The following is a 17,255-nucleotide window of genomic DNA, read 5'->3' as shown; positions in this document are numbered from 1 at the left end:
ACCTCCGGCCACGCTTGACTGACTGAATAGATGAACTGAAAACAGGAAGAGAAAGCACAAAACAGCACCTTCAGCATCACTGCACTGACTGTTTGCTTTTCTTTCAGGACTAAGTTTATTATTTTGATCGTGGTTCTAATCCTATTACTTTCAAGCTCTTTAGGCCAGAATACAGGTTTATGTCCTCAGACAAGAAGTTGCTGGCTGTTTCTATTTCTGGTGTGTTGTGCTTTTTATTTGTTATTTTTTAACTGTTCAGGCACCTGTTGTGAGACACCAGAGATGCTCAAATTTACCAAATCATTTAAAAAAAAAGAGAGAGATTTTTATCACTGAGCCTACAAGTAATTTAGGCATGTGTTTATTTGCATGTCCCACACAAATAAAACACTGTAGGATCTCAACATTAACATGTATTAAAGTTAGATTATGTAGTATTGTACATGATCTTTGCGGTGGTTTTCATCCATAATATGCAAATTACTAAAGTAACAGCATAAATAAACAATGTAATCTTGATGCCCATATTTAAACTTTTTGCGGTTGGTAATTAATATCGCCATAGTTATTAATGCTGTTGGGGTCTGCCTTAATATATACTATCATCAGATGAAGTAGTATTTTATATAATTTTTGTAGGGTGTTAATCCCTCACATTATAATTACTTACATAAAATCACATAAAATTGACACTTTTATTTATTTATTTTTCTTATTTCTGTCTATCTACCTACATATTCATAGATATATTTATCTATTGTGTTTTATTCTTTATTCGCCTTCTTCTTATTATTATTAACATCATTGTTTTGGTCTGGAACAGGTGCATGATGCATTTCATTGTGTGTTGTACTATGTATAAGTGTGCTTGTGACAGTTAAAGGTCTCTAATCCTTAAAAATCAGACAGTGCCTAAACTTTTCAGCTTTATTTCATAATGCCAGTCACATTAATATATGATCAATATCACCCAAAATAAAATTATTATCATCAGATGTCACACACACACACACTTGTTTGAGCACGAAACACTCAATTTCCTGCATTCTGGTGATTTTTTTAAAGCACAAATTTGCAACTATAAGTTATGTTTTTGCAGCTTATTGAAAAAAAAAAGTGCACAGCTTCTCAATATTTAGGGGGGGCACTTCCTCTGCGTTCTCCCTGACATCTACATCTTTGCATATTCTCACATTCTGCACTGCCTAGAGTGACTCACCTGCACACTTCTGGCACATCTGCTCAGGCTGCAGCGCTCGGTCGCCCCCTGTCGGACACAAAGCGAAACCACACCGACGCTGGATCAGTTTCACTTTGCCTCCATGGCTTGTAAAGAGTGACGATCTCTAAAAGGTTGGAGAGAAATCGAAGCATTCGCAAGGTCAGTAAAGATCAGAGAAATGGTATTCGAGTTATTCATCGACTCTGAGAAAAGGCGTCCAACAGATCGAAAGTGCAGATCCCGTCGATAAGCAGATCGTCGGTGGAGATGTGAGAGAGGATTTTTTTTTCTTTTTTCACTTCCTCGACTCTCTGCCCTGCTGTCAGGCTTCACTCTCGCTTTTGGCTGCGTGTTGTGACACAGTGTGGAAGTAAACACTGCAGACTGGCAGCAGATATCAGCAGAAAAGCGCTAAAATGTGTAGAAAAATGATTTTACAAGCAGTAATATGTGCAGTTTGCGGAAATCAGCATGTAGTAGATGAAGAGAAGTTTAGTGACTGAGCTGCAAACCAGTTGACAGTCAGTGGAGCAGGAAGACAGACAGTAAAAGGGTAAAGGGGAGGAACCTCAGGATCAGTCACCATCTACACTTTGTTCAACTTCTCTGCACCTTTACACGCTTCATTTGATTTCTTTTCTATTTTAATGCATGCAGTATCTTTTAAGTGCTTTTATTTTTCTCGTCTGACCTTTTTCAGTATTTTTTTAATGTATTTGATCAAATCAGTGCACACTTTATTAGCTTGTCTGTACTGCTTTTAATTTATTTAGCCTCATAAATTTGATTTTATTAAGCCGTATTTTGTAGTTTATTCTAATACATATTTTATTTATTTATTTTTGCCTATTTTTATGTTTTACGTGTTTTTATTTTTCTCATCTGGTCTTTTTTTTTTAGCTTTCAAAACCTATTTCTTAAATTCAGTGCACACTTTATTCAGCTTGTCTGCACCGTGATTTATTGAATTAATTTCATTTTCGTATTCGTATTCGTATTTGCTGTATTTTTATTTTTTTTTTAAATTTATTTATTTTAATCTTATATGTGTTTTTTTTTGCATATTCAGTGTTTTACATGGATTTATTCTTCTAAACAGTTTTTTTTCATTTTTGAAAAATATTTTATAAAATCAGTGCACTATTTATTAGCTTGTCTGTGCTGTTTTTAATTTATTTAGACTAATTTGATTTTGTTCGCCTGGACTTTATCTAATACTTTCTTTTTTGTGTATGCATATTTTATGTTTTACAAGCTTTTATTTTTCTCATCTGGTCTTTTTCAGCTTTCAAAACTTATTTCTTAAAATCAGTGCACACTTTATTCAGCTTGTCTGCACTGTTTATAATTTATTTCATTAATGAATTTTAGTCTGCTGCAGATTTTGACATTTTTCTATAAAATTTGCTCACACTTCATCCAGCTTGTCTGCACTGTTTTTGATTTTTTATTTTTTTTTAAATGGAATTAGCGAAATTTTCTATTCTATATTTTGTTTCATACATGCTTTATGTTTTTTCGCCTTTGCCTGTAAACTTTGACTCTCCTCTGTGTATGACAAGGTGCTGTATACATTTGATAAATGCTGCACATATATTTGCACTAAAAGAAGACACAACATTTACTCCAACAAGACAAAGTAATAAATCAGTAGTTTAGACACTAGGATGATTAAATCTGAATTGTCAAAGCCTGTGCTGGTCTGACAGTCATAAAAATCTGCAGCGACTGGGCTGATTATCTTCATAAATCTGAGGTTATTTGCTCAGCGAAGTTGTGTTTTACTGTGACTGTAATGGAAAATTTTTACCAAGTTGATGCAGTGTCTTGGTAACCCCCAATAGAGGGTGTTAGATGATCAAAAATGCCTCTCCTCTTATTCACAAGGGTGGGGTCTTTGCATGGTTGTCTGACACTAACATTAACAGCTTCACAAAGAGGCATCCTGTTAGTTTTTTTTTTTTTTTTTTTTTTTTTTGCCACCATCACATTGATTTCTAACGTTTTTCTGCAGAATCATGACATTTGTGTGTTTCCGTCCGTCTCGCCGTCACTCAGTTTTTGTGTTTCCTCCCAGCAGATGGCAGAGGCGGGCAGGACCGTGAGGGTGAGCGGTCTGCCCACAGACATCGAGGATGCGAGGCTGAAAGACAAACTCCTCATCCACTTTCTCAGATCCGGCAACGGAGGAGGGGAGATAGATGCTGTCGTCATCGTCAAGGCAACGCCGCCCGCCGCCCTCATCACCTTCGAAGACAGAGGAGGTCAGTGGGGTCGGGGTGTGTCCGCAGATCTGCATGTGAAGTGATGGGAGGCTTTTTAAATGAATAATTCATCGATTCTGTTGCAGAAACATGTTGCTCTGAAAGCTATATTATTACACTGATTATATTTACACTCAGGTCTCCCAGTGGAACAGCAAATCCACATTTTTGGAAATAAAAATATCTACTAAAAATGTAATGTGCCACAACATGTTATTCTCTCTTACCTCTCTAAAACTAAGAATTTATTCTTGCAATTACTATCATAAGTATTAGTTTATAAACAGTGGTTTTGCATTTTTCAAAAGTAAATCCATTCACTTTATCAGTCGAGATACTTTATAGACATTCAAAATCTGTCAGACATTAGATAGATATAAGATTATTATGCATAAAAATATAAGATGTTTACTGTGTGTAAAAAAAAACTAATTATACTTGATATGATCTGTAATTATAACCATCAGTATTTGTTTTACAATACTGGATTTACATGTTTTTTTAAGCCATTCATTTTGTAGGTGGACAGACTTTTCTAACATTAAAGATTTGTCAAATATACAAGATTGTCATGTAAAGTTGCATGCAAAACTCTAGATTCTTGCGATTTGACATTGAATTACTAGTTTTACAACAGATTTTGACATTTTTGACACAAGAACTATTTTGTTATGATCTAATTTTTAAACACTTAAAATGAGTTTTCAGTTTTGTTTTCTATATTTTCTACATTGAAAGATTATCAAATGATCTTTTGTTGTTAAAGTTATAAAGAAATTGCACTTAAACATGAGAAATGTGGCATTTTATCATGAATACCATGTTTATTGTATTGTTGTTAAAATGATTGGATAGTTGTTTTTTTTTAAATTTCATTTTATGATCATAATTTAGTTTTCATGTTTTTAAAACTCAGGAATAAATTTAGCGAAACCACATGTTAGCTGCTTGTTCAGAGCTTCATGTTAATCACAAGCACCTAAATTAAATGTAATGGAAATAGATTGTGGCAGACTTCTAATATCGGCAAATAAACGTATCGTTGTTCAAAGTGTTGATTTAATATTATTTCAGGATGAACTCTAATTATTTGTAGTTAACGTTACCCTCTCGTAATAATTTTTGTCCTTCATTAAATATTACAAAAATCCCAAAAAACATTATGTAAAAATATTGCCAGAGCCTGTATTTTGATAAAAGAAAATGATGGTGTTTTTTTTTTTTTTTAAATGAGATAGTTATTTTCTAAAAGTTTTTGGTGCCCTGTTGCTGGACTAATTACCATTTCTTTACACTGTGCAGTCATTTACATAGAATTGATCAGCTATTGCATTATGTCTGCTGTCACCAGTGATATATGCTAAGCTGGAATGGAAGTCAATGGAGTGGCCAGTGGCAGAAATGCTTAGTCAGGATGCCTCACAGTCTGTGATTGATTTCCGTCTGATGATTCCTCTCACACAGTGGCACAGAGCGTTATTCAGCGCAGCCGGCACATTCTGGAAGTGGACGGGAAGAAGTACAAGCTCACTGCAACTGAGCATCGTGAAAGCTTGGACCCAGACCAGGTGCATTTAACTACAATGTTCAGGAATATTTCAGCTGTAGGGCTGCACGATGTTGGAGGGGGGAAAAAATGGCTTTGGGATAATTTGTTTTTCTGTGATATAAATGAAAAAAACACCAGGTGACTTGAGTAACTCTATTTGGAAGAATGAATCATTCTGAAATGACTAAGGTGACTTTGTATTGGAGTGAATCTGCACATAAAATAGGAAACAGCACCTTAAAGCTCCATGAAATGACTTTCTACTGTGTTTGAGTGCAAACCATTTGGAAACCTTCTCATGTGTTGTTACACTGCAAAAGGCATCCAACATAACCTTTAGATTCTTGAACCTAACAGACAAGTCCAGTTACTTTCCACTGAAGCTCCTAGGATTACCATGACCTGGATGACTAAGAAGCTACACAGACAGTAAAATGCGATGTTTGTTGTCTCTCCTTTTCTGTCATCACAGGTCATTTTGAGTTTATCAGCAACTGTTGACTATAGCAAGCTCCCAGGAGGAATCGTGGCACTGACAAGTATCCGTAAGAGCCACCGTGATGTCCAGATAAACTATTCCGCTACTGAGGGCTGCTGTACACTGTGTGGCTCCTACAGCGAAGTGCAGGCTGCCTTGGCACAAATACTGGGAGGCACCGAGTCAGCAGAAAGCGAAGATCAACCTGCCCCAAGTGGTAATTTGTCTCTTCAGATAGCACAGAAGCCTCATGAGTCAGAAGATCAGACCAGAAAACCTAACAAGCAAAGAGAAAAACGTCACCCTGACAGGCCTTCGGATGAGTTCAGCTCAGGTTCACACAGAGACCTGACTCCTGGAGGTTATGACTGGGAAGATAATGGGCAGACTGACGGAGCAGCTTTGCAGCTTCCCTCCACCTCAGAGGAGGACTTCTCACTCATCCTGGATGCAGACATGTTTCAGTATCTGCAGAAACACTGCCAGAAGGAATACCAGCAAATCCTCAGCCAGTATGGCGTTGACGTGGTGGATGTGACCAATCAGGGTTTGACCACTCTGTTTCTGCAGATTGCAGCGGCGGCGAGGGAGGGTGGTCGAGAGTGGGGGCGCTTAAAGTTGGCGAAAAAGGCGATAAGTCAGCTTTACGAGGAGAATGAGGCCAAGACCCGAAGAGCCCAACTCCCAAAGTCCATCCTGTCCCCCAGGGGAGGACTGCCAAGGGCACTGGAGATCTTAAGTGTCAGACTTCCCAAGATTCTTTTGAACGAAGATGACCGAAATATTTACATTGTCGGGAGCAGCAGTGACGTGGCTGATGCAAAACATTTTCTTCTCCTGGACCACATTAAAGTGAGGGATAAAAAAGAGGAGGATGTAGGCAGTCTGCTTAGATTTCCTTCGTATGATTCTGGTTCATCAGCTCATGCTGGTGAGGAGAGACTCACGACTGTAGGATCTATTGAAGATCAGATTCTGAGGTCAGAGGAAGATGAAAAAAGAGCTGAAGGTGCGAGAAGGTATAAACTAGCTGCTAGGTTTAAGGATTCGGCATTGACTGGGTTAGGCAGTCGACCAAGTGACTTCACCCTGCGATCAAACCCGTCTTCCAGCAGACAAACTCGCCCAGGACCAATGTTAGGACGTGATGTACTGTCAGAACCAGCAGGGATTTCTGGTGAAGCTGTCTCCCAAGCCCAAAACACTGGTGGGGACATTTTATTTAAGAGTGCTTTGCCTTCTTTAGCCTCTACGCAGCATAAAACCTCCTTAGATCTAATAGATGCTCGACCCAAGACTTCCCTCTTTAGCACTCCTTTGTCCAGTTTGTCAGGAGTTACTGCGCCTCCACCTATTGGATCTGGATCCAGCTTGAAGCGGGCCAGTAGTTTCTCAGGAACGCCTCAGCAGAAAGCCCAAGTAATGAGTCAGATGAGTAAAGACGATTCCAGCAAATCCACAATCAGAGCCAGGGGCAGGTCTTCTAGCTTCAGTAACCGAACCGGAAGGGAGAAGATAGAAGTTTATAACGCAGATCTTACAGTCTCCCGGGTGATGTGGCAGCACATAAAAGAAGCCTACAGCACCAGAGTGGAGAACCTGACTTCTGATGTCCAGATGAAAGAGAGCTGCTCAGAGGGCAGCAGAGATCTGACAGTTACTGTACGAGGGGCAGATTCATCCATAGTGACGTCTTGCCAGTTCGGCTTACAGAAGCTGATTGACGTGGTTGGTCTGGACTTCTCTGTGCAGAAGCTGCACCTGTCAGAGCTGGGAATCACCGACACAGCAGATGAAACCTTGCAGGCTTGTTGCTCTGAGGTGCGGAGCCGCTTCAAGAAGGTTACCATCCAGACATTGAAGAAGACCTTATTTCTTCTTGGTCCAAAACAGTTGTGTTCTCAGGTTGGTGCTACACTGCGGGAGGTGTTTTCTGGAACTTTGGCTCAATCACCTGAACAACACCACCTCTCCAACTCCTCTAACTCCTCGAGTTCTTCAGAAATAAATGAGGCCAAAAGCACTGGTCATTCCCAGTTGATGCTAGAGAACCAAACAGCCGAAGGGACTGGCAGTAGTAGGAGTCAGGGATGGAAAACGACCTATAGAAGTGATTTCGGTGAGAAAGAAGCGGTGAATGGATCCTTTAGCCAACCGCTAGTGAGAAAAGACCATGTCATTAGGGAGAAAGTGAAAATTGCAGCTGCAGTAGAGAGTGACGCACAGAAAAGTGAGTCATTGGTCAGTTACTTTGCAGCAGGAAACAATACGACTGCACAACGCGTGAATGGTGTCGGGCTTACCTCGACCTGCAGCGAGAAAGAGGAAACCCAGACAGACAGTGCAGGTCAAAGACAAAATACAGAGATCCAGGACACCTGCATCTGTGTGTGCGGGAAGACCGGGACGTCGGTGGTGAGGACCAAATGTGGGGTCTCCATGTGCTCCAAGTGCCTGGAGACGGTGCACACCAACTGCAGAGTTTGCCCCAAGACGGAGCAAGTACCCTGGGGCATCCGGGGCAAAATGATCCAAACGAGACTACAGTTCAGTGTACCGGGTCACAGCAAGGTCGAAACCACCAAGATCACTTACTGCATTCCTGATGGTATCCAGGGGGTGAGTGGCTTCCTTCAAACTTATTCTCACTGATAACTGGTGTATCTGATAGAGGCCGGTCACTTTGTCAACTGGAAAGCCTTTTATGGTTTGTCTCAGAGTAGATGATGAATGAAGCCAGATAAGGCTGTTGAGTTGGCATCTATTTACTGGTTACTGTACACTAATTGTGGTTTTCTATTGTTTTAACTTCTTTAGCCACTTCACAGGAAGTAGTATGGCACATTGAAGCTCTGTGTTATGATTTTTCTGTTATAAAATTTACATATAATTTCACCTTTTGTTGTAGTTGACTCCTCCCACACAGACTTATTCTGGTTTATCTGGGTCTTGAAATCAAACTGCCACTTTGTAGTGCTGCACAGCAAGTAATGTATTTTTTTAAAGTCCTTCTCCAGTAATTGATTAAAACCCCCAAACCTCATCTCTGTGTAGCAGAGTTAAATATTTCTAAGTTTGTTTCCATGAAAGTAATTTCTTTCTGGCTTAAAATCTGTTAGATGTAACTCTATGCTGTTGCTTCCTCTAGAACGGGGATCTTCAAGTCCGGTCCTCGTGAGCTACTGTCCTGCAGGTTTTAGATGTTCCCGTACTGCAACACACCTGATTCACATTAAAACCTTAAGGACGTTAGCTCACGAGGACTGGAGTTGGAGATCCTTCCTCTAGAATGTGCAGATTTATGAAGTCGCTCCGCTACAGATCGAGCACACCAGCTCACCTTCACTTCAGCTCAAACATTGTAAAAACACTTTACACAATGACAAGCCTAATCTTAGAGTAATTCAGCAATTCACAAGAATGATTTTGCAGAATAAAGATATAAAAAGCTCCACCCTCCACTCCTAGATTTGTTACTTGTGAAAAGTCTAAATTTGAGGCAGTTATCATTCGGCTGCAGTTTCAAAGTAGAAATACCAAATTAAAAACATCATATGGATGTGTTAACGAGATGAAAAACTTTATTTCACTGGAGGAGGACTTTAAAACTTTACAGTTTTGCACATGTTTCTTGATTTCCTTCTGTCTGTAGTACCAGGCAGCGCTTACAGGTACTGCTTATCCAAGAGGCTTTGTCAGTTCTAGTTAACTGGTTGGAGGCTTCAGATGCATTTTATCAACTCCAGATCAGATGGCTAATGGCCCTTTAGCAACCCTTGGATGTATTGAGGTGTGAATGGTGGTGAAACTGTCTGGGGAGGGACGTCAGGACTGCATCATAAGTACCTAGTAAGGGATTTTGTAGACCACCTCTTCTGTGTAGGTAGTTTAACATAGTAAAGGGTAATTAAGGAAGCCATCTTTAAACAGGGAAAGAGGCCAATGCCGCTACTAACAAGTGCATTCCTGAGATTCCTACCCAGGAAGTTTCATCAGCCTGCCTGAGGTGGGATCTCAATAAATTATTGTTAAAGTACCTGATAAGTGGTGTCATAGTGCCTCTCCACTGTCTCATGTTCACATTCTGGACAGTGAAGGAATCCATTTATGTTAAACCTGAACAGCCATCTCTAAACAGAGGATGAAGTTGGAAGCACGACTTATTAGGTACTTATAAGGCACTAAGTTTTATCACCATTCACACCTCGATACATGCAAGTCTTGGGTCCTTAATGGGGGTTTTGTCATGTGATTTGGGGATGACAGTATATATATATATATGTATATTTGTGTAAAAGACTCTCCATTGAACTAAAGGTGAAACATCTTCAACAACCAAAAAGTGACGTTGAGTTGCATTCCAGTGATGCTCTTAGGATTACAATGACCTGGTGACCTGGATGACTTTGCTTTTAGTGCATACATGACAACATCCAAAGACTTTCATCATGACTGCGGTCTTTGCTTTCTATCCTCCCAGGAGGGTCACCCGTCTCCTGGGAAGCCATTTCAAGGAGGAACATTTGAAGCCTACCTTCCTGACAACCAGAAGGCAAAGAGGCTGGTGCCCCGGCTGGAGAAAGCCTTCCGGCAGGGACTCACCTTCACCGTGACAGGCAAAGACGCCAAGGCCAGGGTCACCTGGGACTGCATCCCCCACAAGACCAGCTTACAGGGAGGCAAATCAGGGTGAGTGAGGCCAGAGAGGACATCTGACAGAGCTCCAGAATTAAAGGTCACAAACACTAAGTCCATGTATCTGAGATGAACAGTCTTCTTTTTGTTTCAGGAGCGGTTACCCGGATTCCAGTTACTTGACGCGCTTGTCTGAGGTCTTGACCTCCAAAGGGATTGAGGATCCGGCAACCAAGTCTCAAGAATAAAAAAATGCAGAGAAGGAGTTCCAATGTTGGTTTTTATATATGCATTTTAATTTTATGTTTAAAGCAGTTTGCACTGAAATTGTATTTTGATTAATAGTGTTGCATTTTGATTGTTCAAAAGTCTTTTGTAACTCAAATCTCTTTCAGATAAGGGCAGATTTTATAAATTTTTTTACAACCTTTTACACAATTGTTTTTCTTTTAAGAAAGGTTCAGAATTTAAGTGACCAGCAATCACTGTTTGCATTACTTCACACTTTTTTTTTTTTTTTTACAGTGTTTTTTATACTCTACAGATAGACGTTTTGTACCGTCCAGGTGGTTGGAATCATGGTATAGTTATTAAAAATGTTAATATTTGTAGAAATCTCAGTTTTTAATGGGTACACAAATAAAAACAAAAAACACATTCCCTGTCTTTTTTTGTTATGCTTTTTTTATTAGTCCTGGAAAACATGTAAGGCATATGGTAACATTACACACTGAAGCGTTACAAGCTCTAAAGGCCATGTGGACAACATGGCACCACGCAGTAAACCCAGAGTCAAGCACAGAAGCAGCATCAATTCAAAGGGTTTAAAAAACAAAGTCGAGACGAGAAGAAGTGTGTTTTGCAACCAGGAAAACAAAAAAAAAAATCAAATAAAATAGAACAACACAAGGAAGGACAGAGTAAAGGAGATCTAGAAGTCAACCTGTTGGGTATGCCTTGTAGGAAATTACCAGCGGCGACTGAACTCTAACAGGAGTTGTGTAGCGGGATGGATGTGTTTCTGAAGCATTCCCAGAGATTCGGTTAAGATGTCTCGTGAGTATACCAGCTGGCAGTGCCCATGCTGAAGGTGAGGACAGGTGGCACAGGGGGGGGGCAGCGGACTGGCATTCGCCTCCTTCACACCAAACCACTACATGACGACTAAACTAACATGGAAAAAGACAGTGAGCTGTACATACACACATGCCTTATTTTCTAACTGACTAAACATGCATTCTAGTACTGTACATGACAAGCCCAGCCAGGTTGCACTTTCTTAGCATCTCTGCAATGCTGCTGCATTGCATCACCTTTAGAAATGGCTGCTAACGAAACAGTAGCTGCAGGCAGATGTGGCTGTTTGGGTTCTCAGTGTGGACGAGCGAAACGCAGCGGCTCGGAAATTGGAAATAAGCCACTGACGGGTCCTCTCCGTTTGACTCGGAATACTAAAGCTTACATCAAACATGGATGGCGTGACGGAAAACTGGTGTGACAGTTTGTGCAGTGAACTCAGTGAAACAATGATGTGTGTGTTAGTAAATGCAAAGATAAGTGGTTTCTTACATGAGGAAAACTGCTGTTTGGAATGACCTGAGAAACCATATAAAAGAACGAAATTCACCTCAGAGCTGAACGGTGGGCGCCTGTGAAGGACTTCAGCTACAAGCCAAGACAGACAGAAGCTATTGGAAATACTACACTCATTGTGGTTTTCAGAGCTAAAACTATGAGTGTTAATCAAGTCCTATCAAATCTAAAACTGCAAAGGTTCAGAAAGATTTGTGTATTTGTACTTTGAAACACTGTTTTGTCTCCGGTGCATCTCTGAGTTGCTAAGTACTCTTGCATAAGTGTCTGGAATGGCTGGGAAAGCGTTTCAAGATGATGGAAAAGCTCTCAGACGGCAGGTCAAAGTAGAAAGAGGGGTGGGCTTCAGTTTGAACCAGACATGAAACACCCGCCCCGCTGATTGAGTTCATCTCAAAGGCATCTTAGCGCTAAAGAGCCAAGAGGGGAGGATGTTGAAAGCATAAAAAAGAAACCAAAAAAACAGGATTATAATCTGTTTTCCACATGCACATGAATGCATGCAATTTCAAATTCCAGATGTGATGTTTTATTTTATGCAGAGGGAAAGGGGCTGATATGGAGTTTTTGGCTCTGCAGATGCATCACAGGAGAAGAGGAAGGACTCTAACAATCCTTAAAGCGAACTAAGATCAGCTGTAAAGCGGAAATGTTGTGTCTGGAGCAGGCCGAGGCTGAGCTGCGATCAGCCAATAAGCAGGAGGAGGTGGTGGTGGGGGGGTTTGTTCAGCTGTGTTACAGTATTGGCAGCCCTGCACAGCTGTGTGAAAACATCTGCTCCCTCGCTTGTCATAGGAACCATTTTGGAAACAAAAAAAAAACAGAAATCCATAGAGAGGAATACCATGGAGATTTTCTAGTGAACCTATACGTCTTTTGGTGGAGTCTTGAATGCACCTTGTCCGGGTCCTTTTCACTGTGATACTGATATTAAAAGTTGTAAACACCACCAAGTCGTGGTTTGACACGATGCGAGAGCTGGTAAAACACAGTGAAAAGGATAGAAGGGGGGCCTCGGATTGAGGTAAGCTGTGTGCGAGGAGAGAGAGAGGCACAGTGCAGGCCTACGCTGGAGCAAGACTGCAACCAAATCCAAAAAAACGTACAAATTGTGTTCAACCTTTTTTTTTTGTGTAAACTGCAGCAAAAAATTCTGTCAGCACCCGTGACCTTTTTTTGGGATACAAATCTGACACACTGTGACGACTCGGTTTTTCATATTTTCTTCAAGGTTGACGGAAAATGCATCCAAAAAAAAAACAGAATTATTCTTCATATTTTTTTTTTATGCACTGTTAATATTCAAAGCATCGACAGAGGAATATACATTTGGCACACATGGTTCGGACCAACAGAAAGTCACATTTAAAAGGAGTGCAGGTTGGCAGGTCCCCACATATAGAGTATGAGCTTTGAACTTTAAACCCTTGGATAACAAAACGAACAAACGAACAAAAAAAAAAATATATAAAGGTAAATTAAAATAACATAGTAAGTAAAACATCTTTTTAAATTTTTTTTTCTTTTTTTTTTCTTTTGTAACTGAAGCGTTTTGTTTCTCACATGGCACTTGGAACAGAAGCACCGTCCACAGGTTCACAAAGGGAGCCCAGCAGATTAGAACAGAACACTAACCAGGAGGCTGACAGGACACAATCACTCCCCACAACCAGCGTGGCGGTCGCACTCCGGCCTCCACCACCACGTTTTACTTCCCACAGCCGAGGATGCATGAATGCATTGATTTTTTAGCTGCCACCCAGGAGGAGAAAGTTGGCCTGGGTGAGCTTTTTTCTTTTTTTTTTTTTTTTGTGCCACCTGTGCTTTCAGCTGTGAGTGGATGATGATGGGGCTGCAGAAGCTCTCTTCAAGGTGGGACTCGGAGTGCGACCGCCATGCTTGCAAGTGCATTAAGATCAGCGAGCAGAGTGCAAAATACTAATACCAACTGTCCTCGTAAAACACAGGCCTCTTATCAGACAGGAGTAAGAATGGGAAGAGGGGGGGGCGGTTTGGAGCTACATAATACTGTAGCTGGAGTAGTGTAAAGGAAGGGGAGGGGGGTATGTCGGGGTTGGTAGGAAGGTTGGGTGCTTTTTAAAACCTGACATAGACCTGAGGACACACACGTCTTCACACACAATGGCACACCACACACAGCACATGAGGGGAGGCCACTCATGCTAACACAACAACTTTTTTTTTTTCTCCACTCGTTTTTTTTTTTTTTTTTTTCATACATTTTTTTATTTTGTTTGTTTTTTACAAAGTCACTAGTCACCATCTGAGTCTCAACACTAAGGCCGGACTCAGAGACAAGCGGAGGCAGGTAGACAAACACGTGAGGTTTGTGTCATGACAGATTGAGAGACCACCCAGGAGGATCTGTGATGAAATACTAAGAATTTCTACTGTCCATTAGGGGGAGCGGTGCGCTATTTTCGCCAGCACACATTGTCAGGAATAAATCAGTAATTGCACATTCCTTTAAAAAGTGCTTCATCTTTGCTGCTCTTTTTTTTTTTTTTTTTTTTTTCAATCGTCAGAAATTCTTAATACGTTTTACACCTGTTGCCGAATACAGAGTCAGGAAAGCAGAAAAAAAAAAAAAAGAGAGACGAAGGGAGAGGAGGGAGTCGGAGCAACAGTGCCATCTCTGACGCCTGTTGCTATGCCGACCATAGAGAGGGAAATGGAAAGAAGGGGGAGAGAGAGGAGGGGAAGGCGAAGTATGGACGCCGGCTTGAGCTGAATCCTCCTCTCTCAGGTCGCCTTGAAAGCCTCGAGGAGGAGAAGAAAAAAAACACAGAGCGAAAACTGGTTTTCACCTTCTTAACGTGCTCATTTCAGACGCTTCACTGTCTCTCGACGTGACAGTGCCTCTTTCATTCGGAGTTGTGTGTATTTGTGGCTCGTTTGAACAGAAACTCTCTTAATTGGCACCGCGCGCCTCTTGCCAACAGTTGGTCGGCTAGAAAAAATCTGTAGCTATGGAGAAAGGAAGCTGAGCAATGATTTTTCTGCATCAGCTATTCAACGCGGCGCTGAAAAGGCTCATTATGAGGGAAATAATTCATATTCAAGCAGCTGCTGTGGTAACTTCACAGAAAATTTTTTTTGGTGCTTAACCGGTAAACTCCAAGGCCTCGGAGCAAACATCATGATCAGAAAAAACCGTGATGCCAATATCTCCGGGGGGCGCGTCGGCCAATCACAGGCGTCTGACTCATCCTCGGTGACATAACCGAGACGCCGAGGAAGAGTGTGGGTGGGTGTGGTTCTCCGTTTATCTGCCTGCCTTTGTGCCTGTCGGTGGGTTCGGCCCGTGGGTGCGTGGGTGTGGGAAGTGTGTGTTTTTGTGTGTGTGTGTGTGTGGGTGGGTGGGTGAGGAGGGTGAGGAGGATCGGTAGGTGAGATTGGGGGGGGACTCAGCACGGTGAGGGGTGGGGGGAGAAGTGGAGGCGGCAGGTGGAAGTCAGAGCAGAACAATTTAGCACAGTGGGAGAGGAAGGTGGCGGAGGGGCATGAGGGGTCGAGGGGCGGGGCCGGAGTGGGGATTATGGTCGTCAAGGTAACGGCAATATCAACCCCCCACCCACCCACCCTCCTACCTATCTCCCACCCCTCAGTCCTGGACCCACAATCCTCCACTGAATAGGAGGAAACGGGCCGTTTTTCCTCCCACCTGACCTCCTCGGAATCAGCTGATTTTGTACGATCACTAACTTCATTCTATGTAAAAAATTCTGGCAGAAAATTTGACAAAAACCACGATATTTGAGCCTTAAGTTCCCTAAACGGACATGTTTTTGCTCAGGATAAGAAATGTGGATTTTCTGCACCATCGCTTTATAGCCAGGATTCCTTCTGTGTAAAAGTAAGTTTCTAATATAACCATATTCTCACACTCGGACATGTAGCTTATGCCTGCAAAATGGAACATCAGTGTTAAACATGTTAAATATAGTAGTTTGGCCAAATCACATTGATCAAACAAGTCTGGAGTGTTCAGCGAACTCTGATCATGTTCAGCTGGTGATGATGTGTAGCCTTGGTGTCCAATTTTTCAGATTTTTGGGTAAGTTTGGAGCCTTCAAGGGGCTATGAGTGGTTTGAATTACGTTTTTTTTTTTAGAGATAAATGCTAGAAAAGGCAAGCGGATGTGGAAGTGGGTGGATCCAGGCCTGAGGAATCGCTGCCGCCCAGGTGAGGCAGAGGGGAGGTGAAAGACGTGACAATGGTGTGATCGTTTCCTAACCCGTCCTTCTAAACTCCCTGGCTTCACCCTCCACCCCCCATCCGTCTGCATCGCCACCTCCATCCTCACCCCCTCCTCACCCCTCCAGCTCCCAGTTACACCCTCCCTCACTGCTGGTCTGCTCGACTCTCCATCCCTCCCCCCTCTCACTTCTCCTCCTTCTTGGCTTCCTCCTTCTTCTCCTCTTCCTTCTTCTCCTCCTTCTTGGGCTCCTCCTCCTTCTTCTCCTCCTTCTTGCCATCGTCCTTCTTCTTGTCATCCTTCTTCTTGTCCTCCTTCTTCTTGTCGTCCTTCTTCTTGTCCTCTTTCTTGTCCTCCTTCTTGGCCTCCTCCTTCTTCTCCTCCTCGGGCATCGGCTCCGTGGTGAGGATCACCTTGCCGATGTTGTTCCTCTCCTGCATCTTTCTCATGGCCTCGCCCACCTGAAGAACAAAAAAAATACACGATTTAAAACAAAAGAAAAAAAAGAAATATCTCAGTGTCTTCTCCACCAACACATTTCCACTTCAATATTCTTCCTTGCAGTCTAATCTTCATTTTTGGTATCGCAGCCTGGAAACAAATCTTCCCCCAGCTTGCTCTTCAAATATCACTTTAATATGCAGCATATGAGAAATTATATTTGTTTAGATGAGACTTTAATAATGTTTGAGGGGAAATGAGATCGTTGTAGCAGTGCACAGCAAATAAAACAGGGTAACAGGGTGATGGAATAAATGGAGTGAATATAGCACGCCGCAAACAGACGTTTTCAATATTAAGTGCAAATATAATGAAATGTTTTTACAGTCGTGAATAGAATGCCCCCAATTCACCTAAACAACACGTTTATATATTTGAAAAGCACATCATTTGGACATTAGCATGCTGTGCGAGGACAGAAATAAGGCGGATTTCCTGGAAAGGTGCTTCAGGCGTCTACGTTCAGTCTCTGGATTTTAAGAATGATTCTAATTTGAATTCTGCAAAACGTCTCTTGAGATGTTTACTGGACAAGCTCACCAACAAGGATTCATCGTAATTACAAGTCATCCATTGATAAAGGATTATAGGGCTGAATGATATGCAAACAAAACATCATATTCTGATTATTGTGAGATGTTGCGATTGCAATGTTAGTGACACTTTTTATTGGGATTTTTTTTTCATTTCTTTCAAATTATCAGTCTGTATGAAACAAACATGACATCTAAGCAGCTCTTAAGATTGTGATTTCAACATGTCAGTGAATTGTTAAGCCCTAAAGACCACTAGA

The 17,255-nt window shown here is 41.6% G+C and overlaps 2 protein-coding genes across 4 annotated transcripts in view; one reads left to right on the top strand and one right to left on the bottom strand.

The window, feature by feature from the left end:
* Positions 1-1,295: 1,295 nt before the first annotated feature.
* On the top strand, positions 1,296-14,453 carry LOC103368751 (probable GPI-anchored adhesin-like protein PGA55). Of its 3 annotated transcripts, none has more exons than XM_008297210.1 (6): positions 1,296-1,491; positions 3,303-3,486; positions 4,951-5,054; positions 5,508-8,132; positions 9,994-10,202; positions 10,303-14,453. In XM_008297210.1, exons 2-6 carry the CDS (start codon positions 3,303-3,305, stop codon positions 10,394-10,396), a joined length of 3,216 nt encoding a protein of 1,071 aa, XP_008295432.1. In that variant the 5' UTR covers positions 1,296-1,491; the 3' UTR covers positions 10,397-14,453. The 3 variants fall into 3 exon arrangements, with proteins under 3 accessions (XP_008295432.1, XP_008295431.1, XP_008295430.1); XM_008297209.1 differs by having other exon boundaries at positions 1,297-1,381; XM_008297208.1 differs by having other exon boundaries at positions 1,297-1,381; positions 3,300-3,486.
* A 1,398-nt stretch (positions 14,454-15,851) lies between these two features.
* vat1 (vesicle amine transport 1) overlaps positions 15,852-17,255 on the bottom strand; it is a 42,248-nt gene continuing 40,844 nt past the window's right edge. The window contains exon 6 of the mRNA XM_008297207.1: positions 15,852-16,422. Coding sequence (XP_008295429.1) covers positions 16,147-16,422 — 276 coding nt within the window. The 3' untranslated portion in view covers positions 15,852-16,146. The remainder of the gene's footprint in view (positions 16,423-17,255) is intronic.

This window comes from Stegastes partitus, unplaced genomic scaffold, assembly GCF_000690725.1.
Source record: "Stegastes partitus isolate 25-593 unplaced genomic scaffold, Stegastes_partitus-1.0.2 Scaffold1199, whole genome shotgun sequence".
In the NCBI taxonomy this organism is placed as follows: domain Eukaryota; kingdom Metazoa; phylum Chordata; class Actinopteri; family Pomacentridae; genus Stegastes; species Stegastes partitus.
This window is presented reverse-complemented; position numbering and strand designations above follow the sequence as displayed.

Excerpts from the sequence above, each read along its gene's own strand:
- LOC103368751 (XM_008297210.1), top strand. The coding sequence starts at position 3,303 with ATGGCAGAGGCGGGCAGGACCGTGAGGGTGAGCGGTCTGCCCACAGAC. Across the intron at positions 5,055-5,507 it reads AAAGCTTGGACCCAGACCAG|GTCATTTTGAGTTTATCAGC; the intron begins GTGCATTTAACT and ends CTGTCATCACAG. Across the intron at positions 10,203-10,302 it reads TTACAGGGAGGCAAATCAGG|GAGCGGTTACCCGGATTCCA; the intron begins GTGAGTGAGGCC and ends TTTTTGTTTCAG.